General features: G+C 39.9%; 1 protein-coding gene across 2 annotated transcripts in view; it reads left to right on the plus strand.

The window, feature by feature from the left end:
* Positions 1-23,852, plus strand: part of LOC115127963 (uncharacterized) — a 58,537-nt gene that overhangs the window by 22,349 nt on the left and 12,336 nt on the right. For both annotated transcript variants that reach the window (XM_065012299.1, XM_065012298.1), the window contains exons 9-20: positions 14-157; positions 354-489; positions 5,366-5,516; positions 5,616-5,752; positions 10,590-10,701; positions 10,881-10,944; positions 13,078-13,284; positions 13,680-13,825; positions 13,988-14,106; positions 19,134-19,258; positions 20,844-20,941; positions 22,634-22,770. In XM_065012299.1, the coding sequence (XP_064868371.1) occupies positions 14-157; positions 354-489; positions 5,366-5,516; positions 5,616-5,752; positions 10,590-10,701; positions 10,881-10,944; positions 13,078-13,284; positions 13,680-13,825; positions 13,988-14,106; positions 19,134-19,258; positions 20,844-20,941; positions 22,634-22,770 (1,576 nt within the window). The remainder of the gene's footprint in view (positions 1-13; positions 158-353; positions 490-5,365; positions 5,517-5,615; positions 5,753-10,589; positions 10,702-10,880; positions 10,945-13,077; positions 13,285-13,679; positions 13,826-13,987; positions 14,107-19,133; positions 19,259-20,843; positions 20,942-22,633; positions 22,771-23,852) is intronic.

Below are 23,852 nucleotides of genomic sequence, written 5' to 3' on the forward strand. Positions count from 1 at the left end.
ACATTTGTTTTAGGTTGCTATCGTTGAAGGATTGTACAATCTCTTCAGAGAGCTGTTGCCAAGCCTCCACAAAAGAAGAGGTGACAAAATCATTGAAGACTCAGATGTTTTTGAGAATGCACCAGTGTGCTGGGCCTACCTGTTATCTGAAGCAAAGGTGTGCCCATTGTCTTTTGAGATAACATTGATTAGAGCAGATGTATTGAATGAATATGCATTACACGATACAAAATGTTTTTAATGGGAGATTGAGATACTGCATGCACCTCTATTTGTTTGGTAGTTAAAATATCTTTCAGACCAGGAGCATTTCAAAATGAAACAAATGTATCTGATTTTGTTCTCTACTCTAGAAAGAGAGTTCACAACATGAGGTCTATGTACCGATAGTCTTGAACTCTCAACCTGGAGAACGTTTCTGCGACCCAGTTCGAGTACCTGGGTTACCAGATGTCTTTGAGAGAGAGTATGTTCTGCAGAAAATCAAAGGTAAAACATCAGCAGTTGTGGGTGCTTGTGATATGAACAGCAAAATATTTTCTGTACCATCTACATGTGGCAAGGGCCCTACTAATGGGAAACTTCTCTGCACTACTTTTTAAGTTCAAGATGATTCTACAGTATGGCAAATGCCATCATATCATGTGCCAAATTCCATAACTCAGGTCAATTGGCTCTAGATTCTAAGCAGTGGTTTGCTACATGTTCACCATCAACTGGTGCTATTTTTTACTCAACGTTTCAAGCAGTCCAATCACAAGTTTTGAATCAATAGCTGTGACTTGATTGGCTAACTGCAGCTATAATGTTAGACCTAGGAACGGGTTTGCTTAAACTGGTGGACATGTGCCTTTAGAGTTAACATAACTCATTAATAGAGGTGATGAATGTAGTTTCATGCCAATCAAAATGTTTCCTTCCAAAATTACGATTCTGTTTGGAACCCGGCATGGCAATGTTAATTGAATTTTGCTCTGATAGTCCAATATAGTGGGCATATACAGTCAAATACGAAGTTATTGGCACCCTTGAAAATTACATTATTTTATACTAATACAATTGCTCAAAGAAAATATTTTCTTTAACAAGTAATACAATATCTAAAAAAAGATAGGTGTCAAAATGATTGGCACTCATGTTTTCAATACTTTGTGCACCCTCACCTTACGAGGATAACGTCAATTAGCCTTTTTCTATAATGTTTTATGAGATTGAAGAACACATTGGGAGGGATCTTAGACCATTCCTCCATACAGAATCTTTCCAAATCCTTGATCTCCTTCTGTCTGCGCTTATGGACTGCCCTCTTCAATTCAAACCACAGGTTGTCAATGGGAGAGACTGAGATGAAAAGTTGGTAGAATCTTATTCAAAATTATTCACAGCTATAATGGCTACCAAAGGTGCTTCTACCAAGTATTACCTCTGGGGCGTGAAGACATAACGCAATCTTTGTTTTTGTATTTTTTTAAAGTAGGAACATTTTCCTCTAAAAATATTTCACTTTGAAAAATGTGGAGAAGATTCTGAATATTGGTAGGAATTTGTATTTAATTTATTCCCTTTTTTAATTAAATTTTAAGGCAGCATGTGAAGACAGTGTGCAAAGGCTCACTAGCGACTATCTTTTTTAGATGTTTAACTTGTTAAACAAAATATTTTCCCCGAGCAATTGTATTAGTATAAAATAACATAATAATAAAATAAAAAAATGCATATAGCTTGGTATTTGTATTTATTTTATACTGTGTTTTTTGCTCATCTATTTCAAGGGTGACAATACATTTGGATTTGACAATAGTGTCTTTTTCTTCCAGCACCTACAGGTTGATGTACATTTTCAATTGATCATGTAATTAGCAAAGCTTTTTCTGAATTTTTGCCAAATCTTCATATTTTACTTACCTCAATAGAAGTTCTTTGTTAAACTACAGGCTTTATGGAAAACACCGTGAAGTAAACAATGCATGGAATGCGAGTATGACAACTTGGACAAAGAATCTTTGAAAAATGTTGTTTTAAAGTGTTTAATCCTAAAACTAACACAGATCTTTGAGTGATATTGTTGCAGTATAAATTGGATAGAAGTATTTGTAAGCTATTTGGGGATGTTTTTAGAGAATCCTAGCAAACACAATCCAGGGCTTTATATAGATAATGTATTTTAATTCATAGTCAAACCCAGATTTAATAGTACTACACCTATGTTAATGATTGCTGAGATGTGTAGATGACTGCACTGGAAGAGTAAGGTAATGTTGTTTTTAGATCTTGTTTTTTCTATATACAGTACCTTGCAAAAGTATTCAGACCCCTTGGATTCATTCACATTGTATTGGTTTACCAAGTGGGATTGAAATGTTTTTAATTAGTCTACAATCTACTCAAAATATTCTAATGTCAAAGTGGAAGATTTTTTATTTATTTATTTAAGATGAATACAAATTTGATAACGAAATAGTCATTGCACAACTATTCAGCCACTTTGTTTAAATTAGTTCAGGAGTCAAATTTGGCTTAACAGATCACATAATAAGTTACATGGACTCTATGTGAAATAATAGGGTTTGATATGATTTTTGAATGACTACCCCTTCCTCTGTCCCCCCATACATCTGCAAGGTCCCTCAGTCAAGTATTACATTTCAAGCACAGATTCAACTACAAAGACCAGAGAGCTTTTCTAAAGCCTCATTTAGATGGGCAGTGATTGGTAGATGGCTAACAATAAGAAATCAGACATTGAATATCTCTTTAAGCATTGTCAAGTTAATATTTATTCTGTGGATTATGTGTGAAACCACCCAGACAAATCAAAGATAGTCGTCCTTCTGAACTCTGCTGCAGGACAGGAATGAAACTGCTCAGGGATGTTACCATGAGGCCATTGGTGATTTTAAAACAATTACAGAGTTCAATGACTGTGATGGGAGAAAACCGAGGATGGATCAACAACATTATAGTGACTCCACAATAATGACTTAAATGACAGAGGGAAAAGAAGAATACAAATATACAGAATAAAAAATGCATCTTGTATGCAACAACGCACTAAAGTAATACTGCAAAAATACCTGTGAAAGGAATGTACTTTTTGGCCAAAATGCAAAGCCTTATGTTTGGGGCAAATCCCACACAACACATCACTGAGTAACTGCCTCCGTATTTCCAAGCAAGGTAGTGGCTGCATCATGGTATGGGTATTGGCAAAGACTAGGGAGTTTTTCAGGATAAAAGAAATGGAATGGAGCTGAGCACAGGCAAAATCCTAGAGGAAGACCAGCTTCAGTCTGCTTTACACCAGACACTGGGAGAGGAATTCACCTTTCAGCAGGAAAATAACCTACATCACAAGGCCAAATCTACACTGGAGTTGCTTACCAAGAAGACTGAATGTTCCTGAGTAGCCAAGTCACAGTTTTGATGTAAATCTGCTTGAAAATCTATGGCAACTTTGACAAGACTTGAACATTGCTGTCTAGCCATGATTCCCAACATTTAACAGAGCTTGAAGAAATAATCTTTTAAAAAAAGTTAACATTTTTCTTACACTGTTCCTAGGCCGTCATTGAAAAGAAGAATTTGTTCATAGATTACAAAAGGAAACTAAGCCGCGAGCTGCCCACTGACGCTAGCCTAGCAGATGAGCTAAATGCCTTCTATGCTCACTTTGAGGCAAGCAACACTGAACCATGCATGGGAGCACCAGCTGTTCCGGACGACTGTGTGATCACGCTCTCCAGAGTCGATGTGAGTAAGACCTTTAAACAAGTTAACATTCACAAGGCCGGATTACCAGGACGCGTACTCAGAGCATGTGTTGGTCAGCTGGCAAGTGTCTTCACTGACATTTTCAACCTCTCCCTCACCCAGTCTGTAATATCTACATGTTTCAAGCAGACCACCATAGTCCCTGTGCCCAAGAATGCCAAGGTAACCTGCTAAATGACTACTGCCCCGTAGCGCTCACATCTGTAGCCATGAAATGCTTTGAAAGGCTGGTCATGGCTCACATTAACACCATCATCCCAGAAACCCTGGACCCACTCCAATTCTCATACGCCCCAACATATCCACAGATGAGGCAACCTCTATTGCACTCCACGCTGCCCTTTCCCACCTGGACAAAAGTAACATCTACGTCAGAATGCTGTTCATTGATGACAGCTCAGCTTTCAACACCATAGTTCCCTCCGAGCTCATCACTAAGATAAGGACCCTGGGACTGAACACTTCCCTCTGTAACTGGATCCTGGACTTCCTGACGGGCCGCCCCCAGCTGTTGAGGGTAGGCAACAACACATCCACCACGCTGACCCTCAAAACGGGGGCTCCTCAGGGCGGCGTGCATAGTGCCCTCCTGTACTCCCTGTTCACCCACGACTCCAACACCATCATTAAGTTTGACGACAACACAACAATGGAAGGCCTGATCACCGACGACGAGGAGACAGCCCATAGGAAGGAGGTCAGAGACCTTGCAGTGTGGTGCCAGGACAACAACCACTCCCTCAACGTGAGTAAGACAAAGGAGCTGATTGTGGACTACAGGAAAAGGAGGGCCGAGCACGCCCCCATTCACATCAAGGGGGATGTAGAGCTTTAAGGCCCTTGGTGTCCACATTACTAAGGACCTATCTTGGTCTAAACACACCAACACAGTCGTGAAGAGGGCACAACAAGCCTATTCCCGCTCAGGAGGCTGAAAAGGGTAGTGCAGATGGCCCAGTATATCACTAGGGCCGAGCTTCTTGCCATCCAGGAACTCTATACCAGGCCCTAAAAATTGTCAAAGACTCCAGCCACTCAAGTTATAGACGGTTCTCTCTGCTACCGCATTGACCCCCTCATTTTATTCATATTTATTTGTGTTTTTTGCACTGACTGTCTTTCACAGGCTCAATGTACACTCACTTATACTACACTGACACACACACACACGGACACACAAACAAAACACACACATGCATGCATATTGACACCACACACACATTCACATTTCACATACGCATTCACATTTTTCACATACGCTGCTACTATTCTGTTTATTATCTATTATCTTGTGACTGCACTTGAAGAAACGTTCAAAGTTCTTGAAATGTTCTGTATTGACTGACCTTCATGTCTTACCTCAATTACCTCGACTCAATTAGTACACATTTCACGTTAAGGTTGTTGTATTCTGTGCATGTGACGAATAACATTTGATTTGATTTTAATCCCACTTTGTAAAAATACAATGTGAAGAAATCCAAGGGGTATGAATACTTCTGCAAGGCACTGTATATGTGAATCAAACTTTGACATAATAGTTTTATGTAGCATGATATTTAATTGCATGATATACTGTTTTCCCGTTGTTAAGATGGAGAGAAAATCCCAAACTGCTCTGTGGAGATCCTGACAGAGAATGCAATGTCTAGAGCCTCTGATGTTGAAAAGATTTTACTCAGCCTACCTCCATCCATCAAGACATTCCCTGTTTGGATTTCGTATGGACGTGTAACTGGTCAAAAGTAGGCTTACAATTATTTAATGATATCATACAATACTGTATTGATATATAGTGTATTGGTAATAATAAATGTAATGGTTTAATATTAATAAAATTAAAGCTTTCAGATCAATCTAGATGGGACATTTACAGAGATGACTAAAGAATTGAAAGCATACCCTCATCTGACGGTCACTCCACCACTGCTGTTGAAGGATTTAGGAGTGGATGGGCCACGTCTCGTTCTTTTTAAAGAAGGTAGAATACTGGGCCTTGTGCTAACTAGTTCCAGTCTTGGTACAATGTATCATTAATTAATATATATATATAAAATATTTGAGCTTAATATGTTTATGAATTCTCACATACCACTCTACCACACACAAAACATCCTATACTTCTATTTCAGGGTGTTCGCTCGTTGTTGCGTAGGCCTATGCAAATGAATAGATTAGGTTAGAAAGTTTAATAGTCACATGTACAGGTTTGCAGATGTAATTACAGGGTACAGTGAAAATCTTAATCCCCGAGCTCCAACATTGCAGGCAATTCGACCATGAAGGCCTGATTCACATAGTCTCCTCTGAACAGTTGATGTTGAGATGTGTCTTTTACTTGAACTCTGAAGCATTTATTTGGGCTGCAATTTCTGAGGCCGGTAACTCTAATGAACTTATCTTCTGCAGTAGAGGTAACTCTAGGTCTTCCATTCCTGTGGCGGTCCTCGTGAGAGACAGTTTCATCATAGCGCTTGATGGTTTTGTGACAGCACTTGGAAGAAACTTTCAAAGTTCTTGAAATGTTCTGTATTGACTGACCTTCATGTCTTAAAGTAATGATGGACTGTCGTTTCTCTTTGCTTATTTGAGCTGTTCTTGCCATATGGACTTGGTCTTTTACCAAATAGGGCTATCTTCTGTATACCCCCCACAACACAACTGATTTGCTCAAACGCATTAAGAAGGAAAGAAATTCCACAAATGAACTTTTAATAAGACACACCTGTTAATTGAAATGCATTCCATGTGACTATCTCATGAAGCTGATTGAGAGAATGCCAAGAGTGTACAAAGCTGTCATTAAGGCAAAGGGTGGCTATTTGAAGAATCTCAAATATAAAATATATTTTGATTTGTTAAACACTTTTGTGGTTACTACATGATTCCATATGTGTTATTTCAGTCGCTGTTGTGCCTTCACCACAGTGTCCATGTGCTTTGACCATTTCACCTCCTTGGAGATGTGTATGCCAAGGAACTTGACATTTTTGACCGTCTCCACGGCGACCCTGTTGATGATGATGATGGGGGAGTGCCTTTCCCTCTGAAGTCCACATTCAGCTCCTTTGTTTTGCTGACATTGAGAGAGAGGTTGTTTACCTGGCACCATGCCGTCAGAGTGGCTACCTCCTCCCTGTCGGCCTGGCTCGGCGTAGTTAGTAATCAGGCCTACTACTGTCGTGTTGTCAGCGAACTTGCTGATGGAGTTGGAACTGTGTGAGGCCACGCAGACTTGAGTATACAGGGAGTATATTAGGGGACAGAGTACGCATCCTTGTGGGGCCCACGTGTTGAGAATCAGTGTTGAGGAGGTAATGTTGACTACCTTCACAACCTAGGGTCAGCCCGTCAGGAAGTCCGGGACCCAGTTGCATAGGGAGGAGTTCAGACCCAGGGCTGTGAGCTTTGTGGTGAGCTTAGAGGACACTATGGTTTTGAGGGCCGAGCTGTAGTCGATGAACAGCATCCTCACATATGCATTCCTTTTGTCCAGGTGGGTAAGGGTAGTGTGCGATGGCGATTGCGTCATCCTTGGATCTGTCAGGGCGATAGGTGAATTGGAAAGGGTTGAGTGTGTCGAGGAGGTTATGTGGTCTTTGACTAGCCTCTCGAAGCATTTCATGATGGCAGAAGTGAGTGCTATGGGTCAGTAATCATTCAGTTACTTTCCCTTTCTTGGGCACAGGGATGATAGTGGACATTAATTAGGTGGGAATAGCTGCCTGAGCTAGAGAGAGATTGAAAATATCAGAGAACACAACAGCCAGCTGGTCTGCACATGATCTGAAGGCGCGGCTAGGGATGCCGTCTGGGCTTGCAGCCTTGCGAGGGTTTCCCCCAATTATTAGTAGTTACTGTCTTGTCTCATCGCTACAACTCCCATACGGGGCTTGGGAGAGACGAAGGTCGAGAGCCATGCATCCTCCGAAACACAACCCAACCAAGCCGCACTGCTTCTTAACACAGCACGCATCCAACCCGGAAGCCAGCTGTACCAATGTGCATGCACTGCACCCGGCCCGCCACAGGAGTCGCTAGTGCACGACGAGACAAGGATATCCCTACCGGCCAAACCCTCCCTAACCCGGACGACACTAGGCCAATTGTGCGTCGCCCCATGGAACTCCCGGGCGCAGCCGGTTGCGACAGAGCCTGGGCTCGAACCCAGAATCTCTGGTGGCACAGCGCTACCCGGGAGGCCACACGAGGGTTAACATATATGCCTTCCGTGGAGACCGTAAGTACAGTACGTAGCCCACGTTGTCCTCATGGGCTTTCCAGGGCAGCTCAGAGTCATTGTGCTCGAAGCGAAAAAGGTGTTTAGCTCAAAAAAAAGAAAAAGAAAAAGGTGTCCGGTCGGGTTGAGTTGGTTTTCCGCAATGTGGCTGGCTTTCTTTTTGTAATCCGTGATTGTCAGGAGCCCCTGCCACACACAGCTTTGTCCAACCCGCTGAATTGGTCCCCCAGTTTATCCCTGTACTTGTATTTCGCCATCTTAATCGATCTGCGTAGGTCGTACTTGTACTGTTTAAACAAACTATTGCCCCTGGTCACCTTGCTGTGTTTATAGAGATTCTGCTTATAAACACGGCAAGGTGACCAGGGACAATAGTTTGGTTAAACAGGTTTCCCCACAAGGCTGCCATCAATCCATGGTTTTTGATCTTGAAAGACACTATCGGTATCACATCTATGCATTTTTTTATGAATCTTAGTCGGCGTATTCATTGGTGTTATCGCTAGAGGCAACCCAGAACATATTCCAGTCCATGTAATCAAAACAGTCTTGGAGCATGGATTCTGATTGGTCGGACCAGCGTTGTACAGACCTGACCACCAGAACTTCCCTCTTGAGTCATTGTTTGTAGGCGGGGAGAAGCAAAATGGAGTCATGGCCAGATTTGTCGAAAGGAGGACGAGAGAGGGCCTCATACCCATGTCGAAAAGGCATGTAGCAGTGGTCAAGCATAGAATTTTCCGCAAGTTAAACAGTCAATGTGTTGCTAAATAATTCGGGAACACGGTCCGTAAATTCCTTTTGTTAAAGTCCCCCGTGACAATGAACACTGCCTCTGGGTATGCAGTCTCCAGTTTGTTCAGGGACCAATGAAGATCTTTGAGAGCATTTTTGGTGTCAACTTGGGGCGGGATGTACACAGCCATAGCGATAATCCCTGAGAACTCTCTTGGAAGGTGAAATGGCCGATAATTAATGGCCAAGTTTTCCAAGTCGGGAGGGCAGAAGCTCGCCAGTTCCTGTACATTTTCTGAGTATGTTGCAGAATCTGATGTCCCGATGGAAGGAGATCCTCGCTCTGAGTTCATCAAGTTTATTCATTAACGATTGAGCATTGGTGAGTAATATGCTCGGTAATGGAGGACAGGTCGCCAGGCGTTTTAATCTCACTAAGACCCTCTCCCCCACGTCTGCCTCTCGCCTCTGCTTCCTTCTCTCCGGTACGACTCTCAGGCAGCCCGAAGTCTCATCAAAGAGGCCAGTAAATTTTTCCTGCCGTCTCAGGGAATTCCCGGAAGGTCGGGTGGACAGTGAATACCTAGCAATTCAGATTTTAATAGTTCTACCCGGGTGTATGAAGCAATGCACAAAACAAACAGATTAAGAACATTTGAGAAAACACTATCAAAAACATTTAAAAAGTAGAAACCTGCAATGTTTAGTAGAAACCTCCTATGTTATAGGAGCTCGAGGCGAGGCACCCTACGTCAGCGCCAGCTTAGCCAAAAATACCATCTTAGCCAAGAGTACCGCCTATTGAGGGGACTAGCGTGGTTCTGGTACTGGTTCCAACTGCCATTTTAGATTAGAAATCGATCTGTGGACACTGTAGATCAAAATTCATGCTTGCATTCAGCGACAGTACTAGTTCTCACGGACTCAGGAGTATATCTCTTCCGCCTGTGTGACACCACTTGAAGCTGGATGTCCTGTCTACCATTTAATTCGCTCTTCCGTCTGTCCATCAACTCTTGGCTAAACGCTACGTCACAGCCACTGACAAAGCACATGCCTGCAATCCTTACATCGTAGAGCAGCAGGAGAGTGTGGTAGCACATTCAGAGATCGATTTATAGCTAACTTTATCAAAGTCATGTCAAATCATTCAGAGACTTTATTCATACAAAAAAACACTCTGTTTGTCATAGATGGACAAGATTAATATGAGATGAAACGGAAGTTCCTAACAAGTTCAGGAAGCCAAGCTAGAGCCCTGTTCTCAAGGTTGGGGGCAGAAGTTTTGAATCAAGAGATCCCTTTAGAAAATATGGACATTTTCTCTAACACCGAGCATAAAAGTATGTATTTTACAGTTAAGGAAGGTGAAATCTTATAGTTAATAGTTTTATAATATGATTGTACCAGGCCTATAGTTAGAAAGCATATCATTTCAAGCCTTTTATTCATACAGTTTGTTGAATAGGAAATGCGTCATATAAAATATGTGAAAGGTGAGATATTAATCTTTCTTGGAGTATGCAGCATTGCTAGTTCTTTTTATGGACCTCTCATGATAAATACTTACTTTTGGGATTACATTTTAGATGACGTCTCACAGGTTAGTGCCTTCATCAGACAGCAAAATATGATACATTGCATTTACAGTTAGCAGTTTGTTTATCACATGCTTGTTATGGAAGTGTGTATTTTGTTTCATTTATGAGAATATAAATGTTTTTACGGGAATAATTGCTTATGGTGTTTTGTGATTTTAATTGCTAGCCTATTGTTGCCATTTAAAGTGGTTTTCATGAGAAATACCTGTTCGTTTTTTTAAACAAATGCCTCTCCCTGACAGATAACCTTGGTGTTTACATCGGTAAACAAAAAGGATCTCCTCAGGATATCAAGGTTTTTGATTGTTTAGCTGGGAAATGCAAAACGTTTAATGTGGACGAGTTGGCTCATGAGTGAGTATTTATAATCTGAAAACTAGTTGAACATTCAATTTAAGATCATAAGGCACTTCACAATTACTGGTGGGCTGTTCATGAACAAGGATAACATAGATCATTATTTAAATTAATGGACTGAACTATCATCTCCTTTATGTCACTTAATTGCTATGTTACTATCATTTTCTCTCCAGAATGAGAGACACCAGGAGTGACCAGACATTCATGACCAGCAGGACACCAGAAGAGGCCATACTGGTAATTAATGATAGATTACATTTGTATCTATTTCTGCTGTTATATTTCTGCTACTGCTATGGCTCAAATGATGGAGATGTAGGCAAACACCAAGGAGCAGCACATGGTCTTACAGATAGAGTTGAAGTCGGAAGTTTACATACACCTTAGCCAAATACATTTAAACTCAGTTTTTCACAATTCCTGACATTTAATCCTTGTAACAATTCCCTGTCTTAGGTCAGTTAGGAGCACCACTTTATTTTAAGAACGTGAAATGTCAGAATAATAGTAGAGAGAGTTATTTATTTCAGCTTTTATTTCTTTCATCACATTCCCAGTGGGTCAGAAGTTTACAAACACACATTTAGTATTTGGTAGCATTGCCTTTAAATTGTTTAACTTGGGTCAAACATTTCGGGTAGCCTTCCACAAGATTCCCACAATAAGTTGGGTGAATTTTGGCCCATTCCTCCTGACAGAGCTGGTGTAACTGAGTCAGGTTTGTTGGCCTCCTTGCTCGCACACGCTTTTTCAGTTCTGACCTCAGATTTTCTATAGGATTGAGGTCAGGGCTTTGTGATACCTTGACTTTGTTGTCCTTAATCCATTTTGCCACAAATTTGGAAGAGTGCTTGGGGTCATTGTCCATTTGAAGACCCATTTGCGACCAAGCTTTAACTTCCTGACTGATGTCTTGAGATGTTGCTTCAATATATCCACATAATTTTCTTTGCTAATGATGCCATCTATTTTGTGAAGTGCACCAGTCCCTCCTGCTACTTCCAAAGCATACCCACAACATGATGCTGCCACCCCCGTGCTTCACAGTTGGAATGGTGTTCTTTGGCTTGCAAGCCTCCCCCTTTTTCCTCCAAACATAACAATGCTCATTATGGCCAAACAGTTTTATTTTTGTTTCATCAGACCAGAGGACATTTCTCTAAAGAGTACGATCTTTGTCCCCATGTGCAGTTGCAAACTGTAGTCTGTCTTTTTTATGCTGGTTTTGGAGCAGTGGCTTCTTCCTTGCTGAGCGGCCGTTCAGGTTATGTCGATAAAGGACTCGTTATCAATATAGATACCTTTGTACCTGTTTCCTCCAGCATCTTCACAAGTTCCTTTGCTGTTGTTCTGGGATTGATTTATACTTTTCACACCAAAGTACGTTCATCTCCAGGAGACAGAACGCGTCTCCTTCCAGAGCGGTATGACGGCTGTGTGGTCCCATGGTGTTTATACTTGCGTATTATTGTTTGTACAGATGAACGTGGTATCTTCAGGCATTTGTAAATTGCTCCCAAGGATGAATCAGACTTGTGGAGGTCTATAATTTTTATTCTGAGGTCTACAATTTTTATTTTGAGGTCTTGGCTGATTTCTTTTGACTTTCCCATGATGTCAAGCAAAGAGGCACTGAGTTTGAAGGTAGGCCTTGAAATACATGCACAGGTACACCTCTAATTGACTCAAATGATGTCAATTAGCCTATCAGAAGCTTCTAAAGCCATGACATAATTTTCTGGACATTTCCAAGCTGTTTAAAGGCACAGTCAATTTAGTGTATGTAAACTTCTGACCCACTGGAATTGTGATACAGTGATAAGTGAAATAATCTGTCTGTAAACAATTGTTGGAAAAGTTACTTGTGTCATGCACAAAGTAGATGTCCTAACCGACTTGACAAAACTATAGTTTGTTAACAAGACATTTGTGGAGTGGTTGAAAAACGAGTTTGAATGACTCCAAGCTAAGTGTATGTAAATGTAATGGATGTGAAACGGCTTAGTTAGCGGTGTTCGCGCTAAATAGCGTTTCAATCGGTGACGTCACTTGCTCTGAGACCTTGAAGTAGTGGTTCCCCTTGCTCTGCAAGGGCCGCGGCTTTTGTGGAGCGATGGGTAACGATGCTTCGTGGGTGTCAGTTGTTGATGTGTGCAGAGGGTCCCTGGTTCGCGCCCGGGTATGGGCGAGGGGACGGTCTAAAGTTATACTGTTACATAAACTTCAGATTTAAACTGTAGATACCTTGAATGATAAAGATGATAACCAAAAACGATCCATGTTGATGTAACAAAGTTATACACTATAATAGTTAGATTATCTCCTCTGTTTTGTTATAGCTAAATAATACTTCTCCATCCAACCTTTTAGGTGCTAGTGGATTCAAGCTCCTCCATGAATGAGACATGCTATGATTCCCATGACAACATGACACGGTTGGATGCTGTTAAACAGCTCTTTGATAACTTCGCAACTAGAAGCATGGCGTACAATTTTCATCATGTCATTGGCTTGGTGAAGTTTGACTCATCAGTTAAAACTCTCCACACATTTACAGAGAATTTGGAGACCTTTAAGGTAAATATATTTGATAATTTTATGAAGGCAAAATGGCAAATTGGTTAAACTCTCCTGTGGTTTGCCGCTTGCATCTATACAGAACAAAAATATAACTGCAACATGCAACAATTTCAAAGACTTTACTGAGTTACAGTTAATATAAGGAAATCAGTCAATTGAAATAAAAACATTTATAAGTCACACCAGATACTGACTGGTTTTCTGATCCACCCCCCCCCCCCTTTTTTTTACAGTTTAATATTTGTATTCCATAGATTAGGGCCTAATGAATTTATTTCAATTGACTAATTTCCAAATCCTTGAAATTGTCACATGTTGAATTTATATTTTTGTTCAGTATACAAACATCGCATAATATTAGCATTTTAAGTAAACATTTTTGGCACTTACAGGAACACGTACACAGTCTGGAGGCCAATGGATGCACTGTGCTGTATGATGCCTTGAAACGTGGCATGTCTCAACTGAAACAAGTTGGAGAGCAATTTCCAGACTGCAGACTTCGCATCATATGTCTCACAGATGGGAAGGATGATGGGTAAATACAACAAACATTTAAGCAAAACAGTCATTACAATATATTTGTGCATGGACAATGCCCATTTTTATGTTACATTCAATGCATTAACACAAAGATATGGTTCAATTGGGAATTGATTTGCTCGATTGGGAATTGATTTGCTAAAAACATTATCCATAGGTCAATGACTGAACCAGATGCTGTCACAACCAAACTGATGAGCCTGAACATGGTTGTTGATGCCATCGTTGTTGGAAAGGTGGACAACAACGTGCTGCTTGGAATCAGCAATGCAACAGGTACTGTATAATGTCGAAGAAGGACAAGTGTGTTTTGCGTCAGAAGTGAGTATTACAGAATATTGTAATATTATTGATTTGATTTGATTTATTTAACCTTTATTTCGACAGATGAGCCTTGTATACACATCAATACACTAAAAGCAAGTTTCAAAGTTTATTCGCCACACACATAGGATACAACTGGTGTAAAACAGTACACCTTGAGAGCTCTTTCCCAACAATGCAATGATAATAATAATATACTGTAGATAATAATAGAAAATATAATAAAAACTTCCACACAAGAACTTTGATGTGAGTTAGAAACACGAGAATGCAAGTATATACAGGTTCTTGCCAGTACTTTATTCATGTGCAGGGGTACAGGAGTGGCTGCAAAACACAATCATAGAAAAAAAAAAACATATTCTTCAGTAAACTTCTCAATCAGCCTTTAGAATTTGCCAAGAGGCACCCTTTCAGAGCTCTAGCTTGGCATAAATAATTAGATACATTTTTATGTGATTTGAAGAATAACATATACTTGGTTTTACCTGCGTTAAGTACCAATTTCAGTTCAACAAAGGCTTTCTACAATGCAATGAAGGCAGATTGAAGCTCCGAAAGAGCCTGGTGTCGTCTGCATACAGATGTATGATTTGTTCGTTTGTTGCATAGACCTACTTTGCTTACATAAACAGGAAAAAAGAACAGGAAAAAAATCGATCCATGTGTCAAATGACTGTATTTCACAGTATACAGTGTATTCGGGAAGTATTCAGACCCCTTGACTTTTTCCACATTTTGTTATTCTAAAATGGATTAAATCGTTTTTTTCCCCCCTCATCAATCTACACACAATATGCCATAATCAAAAAGCAAAACAATTTGTTGCACATTTATACAAAAAACCCTGGATAAGTATATACATAAGTATTAAGACCCTTTACTCAGTACTTTGTTGAAGCACCGTTGGCAGCGATTACAGCCTTGAGTCTTCTTGGGTATGACACTACAAGCTTGGCACACCTGTATTTGGGGAGTTTCTCCCGTTCTTCTCTGCAGATCCTCTCAAGCTCTGTCAGGTTGGATGGGGAGTGTCGCTGCACAGCATTTTCAGGACTCTCCAGAGATGTTCAATCGGGTTCAGTTCCGGGCTCGAGTTGGGCCACTCAAGGACATTCAGAGACGTGTCCCGAAGCCACTCCTGCATTGTCTTGGCTGTGTGCTTAGGGTAGTTGTCCTGTTGGAAGGTGAAACTTCACCCCAGTCTGAGGTCCTGGGCACTCTGGAGCAGATCATCAAGAATCTCTCTGTACTTTGCTCCGTTCATCATTCCCTCAATCCTAACTAGTCTCCAATCCCTGCCGCTGAAAAACATCCCCACAGCATGATGCTGTCACCACCATACTTCACCGTAGGGATGGTATTGGCCAGGTGATGAGCGGTGCCTGGTTTCCTCCAGACATGACTCTTGGCATTCAGGCCAAAGAGTTCAATCTTGGTTTCATCAGACCAGAGAATCTTGTTTCTCATAGTCTGAGAGTCCTTCAGGTGCCTTTTGACAAACTCTAAGTGGGCTGTCACTCTACCATAACCTTCTGGAAGGTTCTCCCATCTCCACAGAGGAACTCTGGAGCTCTGTCAGAGTGACCATCGGGTTCTTGGTCACCTCTCTGACCAAGGCCCTTCTCCCCCGAATGCTCAGTTTGGCTGGCCGGACAGCTCTAGGAAGAGTTTTTTTTATTCTAAACGTCTTCCTTTTAAGAATGATGGAGGCCACTATGTTCTTGGGGACCTTCAATGCTGCAGACAAGTTTTGGTACCCTTCCCGCGATTTGTGTCTTGACAAAATCCTGACTCGGAGCTCTACGGACAATTCCTTCAACCTCATGGCTTGTTTTTTGCTCTGACATGCACAGGTGTGTGCCTTTCCAAATCATCATGTCCAATCAATTTAATTTACCACAGGTGGACTCCAGTCAAGTTGTAGAAACTTCTCAAGGATGATCAATGGAAACAGGATGCAACTGAGCTCAATTTCGAGTCTCATAGCAAAGGCTTTGAATACTTATGTGAAGGTATTTCTGTTTTTATTTTTAATACATTTGCAAAAATGTCCAAATCTGTTTTTGCTTTGTCATTATGGGGTATTGTGTGTAGATTGATGAGCGGGAAACAAGTATTTAATCCATTTTAGAATAAAACTGTAACGTAACAAAATGTGGAAAAAGTTAAGGGGTCTGAATACTTTCCGAATGCACTGCACAACACTGCAACTCTTTCTCTTCAGCCTGCTCAAAAGCCAGCACCCCATTTCAAAGCTGTTTGCAGCTATTTTTCACCTTAATTTCGTTTTCCCTGCCAGGGGCCAAAACAACACATTTCTCTTGCAAAATGCATCAACTCCATCACATCTTAAAGTTACTGTCACAAAATAAATCACTTTATCAAAACAGTAACAATTGTCACCTAATGAGAATATTTATTTAGCAAAATCAAAAAACTAGATCGCTGCATCAAAACCATTTGTCATCAAATGACCATTTATTACATAATGGTTCAACAAATACTAACTGTAAACATCAATAAACCATATTTTTTCTATGAAAAAGTTGGTAATACAGTTCTTCTACAATGATTTCTTTGGAACAACGTTGTCGATTTTCAAAACAGAGTCCACAAGACAGAACTCTGTGGCCTTTTGCAAAACAGCATTTTTTAAATGTAGTTGCCTTCTCACAACATAAATACATTCATCAAACCTATATTATACCATCAGAATTGCAAATACATTCATCAAAAGAACATGACTGCCTACAAAAATATTAACTCAACCATACTTATCTCAACTAAGCTGACAAAACAAAAAGTTAGTTTGTCTTTTAATATCCCAGTTGATCAATATATATTTGTTGCAGTTACTAAATCATGATCAAAACTTGATATACAAAAATACAACTGTCAAAAGGTGCAGAATTATGGGTAATTACTCTTCTTTTATGCATATTTCACCAAACAATTTCATACACGTGAAAAATCGAATATTATTCCTGATAAAAAAATAATAAAAAGATAAGCACATTGTGTGCAGGATTCATTCACTGGTATCATCACAATCCAACTCCATGTATTCAATACATAGGCTAGTTTGCTCATAGTTTTGTAGACTTTCCAGTGGCGCACATAAACAATAGAAATAAGTAAACTGATATGAATGTATAGATCTCAATTCACACCAAAGCAAAGCTCTGTAATGTTGGGGATGATGATTTAGGAGTAACTTATTTCTTTAACTGCATTGTTGGTTACGGGCTTGTAAGTAAGCATTTCACGTTAAGGTCTGTTGTATTCTGCGCATGTGACAAAGTTTGATTTGATTTTGATCTCTGCAATGTTAGAGATAATCATAGAAATTAGACAGTCCCCGTACATAGCTCTTTTCCTATATTCTACCTGTTTGTGGCCTACTTAAAGCCATTTACAATATTCTGTAGTAGTATTTGTAGCTCCCTCCAGTAACCACGAGCACAACTGTTCCTTGATTTTAACTGGTGGTTTATTCTGTAGTTTTAGTTTGAATTATCACCTTCCGTGAGAACTCATTGGCTGCTTATTCCTGGCATGAATTCACACTTCATCCTTAATTATTATAACGTTACCATCGTAACATACACGCTTCAACCTTTATGAATTACACCTGAAGACATTAAAAAAAACTAGCTAACACAGCGTGGGATTGCCTTCACTCCAAAAGTGTGTTGCTACGATAATAATCCCCGTTACAACAGTTTTTAGCCACGTAGTTCCGATTGTTTTACCATTTCCCCCGCATAGCGAACACGTAAACAATTCAAACAAAAAACAACGACATCGACTGACAGGTTAATTGTCAGTTACAGTATTTACTGATTACCGGAAACAGTGAACCCATTTGCAACTGTTTCACTTCTGATTAAAACAAAATGTTGGTATTCTGTGAACAAAACACTTTACAGTGAATTTTGTATTCATTGATGGCATTTGTATTTAAAGTTTTGCTAAAGGTGGTCTATGATATGCAAGTCAGGTACAAAGGAAAGAACACTATCAGAAGTTCTGTAAAAGTATTTGAGCATTTGATCATTGCTGTTCTGCTATAAATACATTTCAACACAGATCCCATTTTTCTAGAAATTAACTGTACTGCCTTGAGTTGGCTGATGTAGTCTCAAATACTAAAGCAGGAAGAATAAACATATTAAAATAATAATTAAACTACATTTGATGCAGTTGGAATTGAGGTGTTCCATGCTGTATATTGTAATGCTGTAAATGTGACAAAATACAGTAAACATAAATTAAATACAGTAATATTGAAAGTAGGTCTAATTCCAAAAATGAAATAGTGAAGAAACGTTCAAAGTACAAATGTGACTGAAGTTCTGTAAACAAAATTGCATGAAAGAAGTGACTGACATGACTTTTCAATTTAATTTGTGTTAATTTAGCTGGCAATTTCAAACATATAAATATGATCTACTGTATAAACCATGGAAAACAAAACAACTGTATTTATGGACTTATTGTGAGGTTAATAGTTATGCAAAGAGAGTTTACATGTTGATGGTAAAGACATTCCATCATGGGAGTAATTCTTATTAACTGTGAAAAAATGATTTTGTTTTGTTTGACATGGTTTAGATTTTTTTGTCTTGTGTAAAGAGTTGTGTCTTGTGTTTTTGCAAAAGGTGTTTTGTGATAGTTGTCTACTGTTTTGCAAAAAAGTGCTTAGCATTTGCATTTAGTGTGAAAACAATGAGAAATTACTAACTATTGTGCAAAAAAAGTTACTGTTTGGCCTTGTGGATCCCAGTTTCGCTCATGTGAATCCCTGTTTCATTCACAGTGTTCAAGCAATCTAGAAAAACTGTAAGAGGACTCAGCAGACTAGTCTACTAAAATGTGATGTGTTTTTTGAGACACTACATAACAGTGTCCCATATATTTGCATCAAGTAATAACAATGAAGCAACTGAATCCACTTCATCGATGTCTTCCTGTAGGAGGGTGTTGTTTTAAACCAGAGACGAGTAAAGCTGGTCTGAAGCTTTTTGAAATGGAAACTGTTCTGTCTTTGGAGATGAGGAAGCTGAAGAAGAAATTGGACCCATCCTACATTAAGAACGAGGTACGATCTATTAAATGAAATCTATTCAAAAAGTATATAAATGTTTCCATTTATTTTAAATGAATTAAGTGAACCATATTTAGTATGGATGTTAAATCTAATTTTTAAAGGTGCAATGTGCAGAAATCGCTCTGCCATTTCCTGGTTGCTAAAATTCTAATAGTTTGCCTAATTTCAGTTTGAGACAAAACAAGCAGTCATTGTGTAAGGAATCATTGTATCATCTAAACCGCTGTGAAATATATTTTCCATAAACAGAAATATTGTATTTTCAGGTGTTTGAAGCTTGTGTACAAAACCAAAAGTAAAAGATACAAAAAGGAAACTTAAGAATGTGAAGCATAGAAATAGCGCACATGGAACAAACCTTCCACTTCTTAGACTTGCTTTCAATAGAATGACAGATATATAACTCACATTTATATTTGAATTTGGTCGGGTTGCCCAAAAATTGACATTGCACATATTCTGTTTGCTCATTCCCAAATAATGTTGTTGTCCTTTACTTGTAGTTATGGCCAAAGCATAAATGAGAGAACCCACTCAGTGAAACCCAATCTCAATTGTTTTTTTTGTTTTTACAAACTGTTTCCAAAAATGCTTGAAATTTGCCTGGAGAATGACATCATCCTCCTTGGCCGGGACAGGCCCGTCTGTGATTGGTCCAGCAGCATTTTTTTTTGTTTTTTGGATTAATTCTCCAGTGGGAAGAAGGAGACTAACATGCTACCCAAACCGCAGGCGTGCGTCCTCGTGCACCATCGCACGCAAGTTGATGTTTCAAGTTTCCACAGATGTCTCAAGTTTTGAGGGAGCGTACATTTGGTATGCTGACTGCAGAAATGTCCACCAGACTGTTGCCAGAGAATGTAACGTTAATTTCTCTACCTAAAGCCGCCTCCAACGTCGTTTTAGAGAATTTGGCAGGACGTCCAAATCGGCCTCACAACCACAGACCACGTCAGCCCAGGACCTCCAGATCCGGCTACTTCACCTGCGGGATCGTATGAGGTGGCTCTGAGGAGTATTTCTGTCTGTAATAAAGCCCCTTTATGGGGAAAACTCATTCTGGTTGGCTAGGCCTGGCTCCCAAGTGGCTGGGCCTTTGCGCTCCCATGGCTACGCCCTTGCCTAGTAATTTGAAATCCATAGAATAGGGCCTAATGAATTTATTTAAAATTAGCTGATTCCTTATATGAACTGTATCTTAGTAAAATCTTTGAAATTGTCATGATGCATTTATATTTTTATTCAGTATCATTTGAATTTCCAAGTGTTTGCGTGTCTCATTGTCTGAGCTGGCAAAAGTTTTTATTTTATTTACCGATTTACTCTCACACCACTGTTGTTTCCACTCAGGCTAAGCAGGAGCACAGAAAAATACTGCTTTTTAACTCCATAATTATACTTTTTTGGAAAGACATCTATTAAATTATATACTGTAATTCATTTTAGGTTAATATTTCATAGAAATCTGGAACACTGGACAGATACTTTAATAAACTTTTTATTTGATTTAAATATGGAAGTTAATACCATTGATATAAAACAAATTGTACTGAACAATGCTCATTTGCCTGTACAGAGCATTCTAGTTGCTCTCTTCGCCAACCAAGGTTATGACGAGAAGCCAGAGGTTGCTCTGCCAAGTCAACTAAACGATAAAGTGACCTTAACAGAGAAGTAAGTGATGTTCCTATACCAGAATTTCAAGAAGCATATACAATGGGGCAAAAAGTTTAGTCAGCCACCAATTGTGCAAGTTCTCCCACTTACAAATATGAGAGGCCTGTAATTTTCATCATAGTTACACTTCAACTATGACAGACAAAATGAGAAAAAAAATCCAGATAATCAAACTGTAGGATTTTTTATGAATTTATTTGCAAATAATGGTGGAAAATAAGTATTTGGTCACCTACAAACAAGCAAGATTTCTGGCTCTCACAGACCTGTAACTTCTTCTTTAAGAGGCTCCTCTGTCCTCCACTCGTTACCTGTATTAATGGCACCTGTTTGAACTTGGTATCTGTATAAAAGACACCTGTCCACAACCTCAAACTGTCACACTCCAAACTCCACTACGGCCAAGACCAAAGAGCTGTCAAAGGACACCAGAAACAAAATTGTAGACCTGCACCAGGCTGGGAAGACTGAATCTGCAATAGGTAAGCAGCTTGGTTTGAAGAAATCAACTGTGGGAGCAATTATTAGGAAATGGAAGACATACAAGACCACTGATAATCTCCCTCGATCTGGGGCTCCACGCAAGATCTCACCCCGTGGGGTCAAAATGATCACAAGAACCGTGAGCAAAAATCCCAGAACCACATGGGGGGACCTAGTGAATGACCTGCAGAGAGCTGGGACCAAAGTAACAAAGCCTACCATCAGTAACATACTACGCCGCCAGGGACTCAAATCCTGCAGTGCCAGACGTGTCCCCCTGCTTAAGCCAGTACATGTGCAGGCCCGTCTGAAGTTTGCTAGAGAGCATTTGGATGATCCAGAAGAAGATTGGGAGAATGTCATATGGTCAGATGAAATCAAAATAGGACTTTTTGGTAAAAACTCAACTCGTCATGTTTGGAGGACAAAGAATGCTGAGTTGCATCCAAAGAACACCATACCTACTGTGAAGCATGGGGGTGGAAACATCATGCTTTGGGGCTGTTTTTCTGCAAAGGGACCAGGACGACTGATCCGTGTAACGGAAAGAATGAATGGGGCCATGTATCGTGAGATTTTGAGTGAAAACCTCCTTCCATCAGCAAGGGCATTGAAGATAAAACGTGGCTGGGTCTTTCAGCATGACAATGATCCCAAACACACCGCCCGGGCAACGAAGGAGTGGCTTCGTAAGAAGCATTTCAAGGTCCTGGAGTGGCCTAGCCAGTCTCCAGATCTCAACCCCATAGAAAATCTTTGAAAGTCCATGTTGCCCAGCAACAGCCCCAAAACATCACTGCTCTAAAGCAGATCTGCATGGAGGAATGGGCCAAAATACCAGCAACAGTGTGTGAAAACCTTGTGAAGACTTACAGAAAACGTTTGACCTCTGTCATTGCCAACAAAGGGTATAAAACAAAGTATTGAGATAAACTTTTGTTATTAACCAAATACTTATTTTCCACCATAATTTGCAAATAAATTCATTAAAAATCCTACAATGTGATTTTCTGGATTTTTTTCTCATTTTGTCTGTCATAGTTGAAGTGTACCTATGATGAAAATTACAGAACCTCTCGTTTTTTTAAGTGAGAGAACTTGCACAATTGGTGGCTGACTAAATACTTTTTTGCCCCACTGTATGTAACTTGGCAATTGAGGTAAACTACTGTATTGTTCTAACAAAACAAATATCTCACATAATAGTTCATTGAAAAAGAACATAAAAGAATCCAAGAGCAGACGCTTTTTGGAGAAGGACAAACGCATTCTAGAAGAGCTGAAGAGCCTGCACTGTGACCCACATCCATTCTGCACTGTTCTGCCTTCAGAGTCAGACTTTAGTAAGTAAACATTTTTGATCTGGGAACACTTCAATCAATGGGAAATATTACTTTACTCTTAGGTCAAGTATTTATTTTTAGGACAATCTCGGTAGAAATTATACAAATAGAGGTTCAAGACCCTCAAAAGACATCACAGTAAAATAGGATGTATTGCAAAAGGAAATAGTCAAATGGTAGTGTACTGGGAAAAATGGGTTAGTCTGTGGATATCTGAGGGTTGGAATTATGATTTAGTGTACTGTATATGTGAGCGAAAATAGCTGTAAGTAGCAGTAGAAGACATATTGTTGTCTGTTAGTTTACTCCAATGGGGACGGGTTGGTAGGGTTAAAAATAATAGGGCGATTAGAAATTATGCAAAGTTTAATTTGATAAAACCTAAAAATCTATCTGCAATACTGAAGCTGATCTTTTAAGTTGTCTTTTAAAACACACACTGAGTGTACAAAACATTAAGGACACCTGCTCTGTTCTTAGACTGAACAGGTGAAAGCTAGGATCCCTTATTGATGTCACTTGTTAAATCCGCTGCAAATCAGTATACATGAAGGGGTGGAGACAGGTTAATGAAGGATTTTAAAGCCTTGAGACAATTAAGACATAGATTGTGCATGTGTGCCATTCAGAGGGTTAATGGGCAAAACAAAAGAATGCCTTTGAACGGGGTATGGTAGTAGGTGCTGGGCGCACCGTTTTGTGTCAAGAACTGCAATGCTGATGGGTTTTTCACACTCATGAAAAACCGATCCAGCATTGGAGTCAACATGGCCCAGCATCCCTGTAGAATGCATTCAACACCTTGTAAAGTCCATGCTCCAACGAATTGAGGCTGTTCTAAGGACAAAAGGGGGGGGGGGGGGTGCAACTCAATATTAGGAAGGTGCCCTTAATGTTTTGAACACTTAGTTTAGATGTACTATGCCAGGCCTTGATAAGCACACCGGTGCGGGCAATCATGATGACCGGTAATCAGTGAGAGAGAGGTGGCCAGGGAGCCTCTCGGCCTGCCAGTCTTTTTTAGGTTACCTCTTTAGTTGTAGTTTTTTGGTATATACTGTATGTATTTTGGTTACCGCTTT

Source organism: Oncorhynchus nerka, linkage group LG27 (assembly GCF_034236695.1).
Source record: "Oncorhynchus nerka isolate Pitt River linkage group LG27, Oner_Uvic_2.0, whole genome shotgun sequence".
Taxonomy (NCBI): Eukaryota; Metazoa; Chordata; class Actinopteri; order Salmoniformes; family Salmonidae; genus Oncorhynchus; species Oncorhynchus nerka.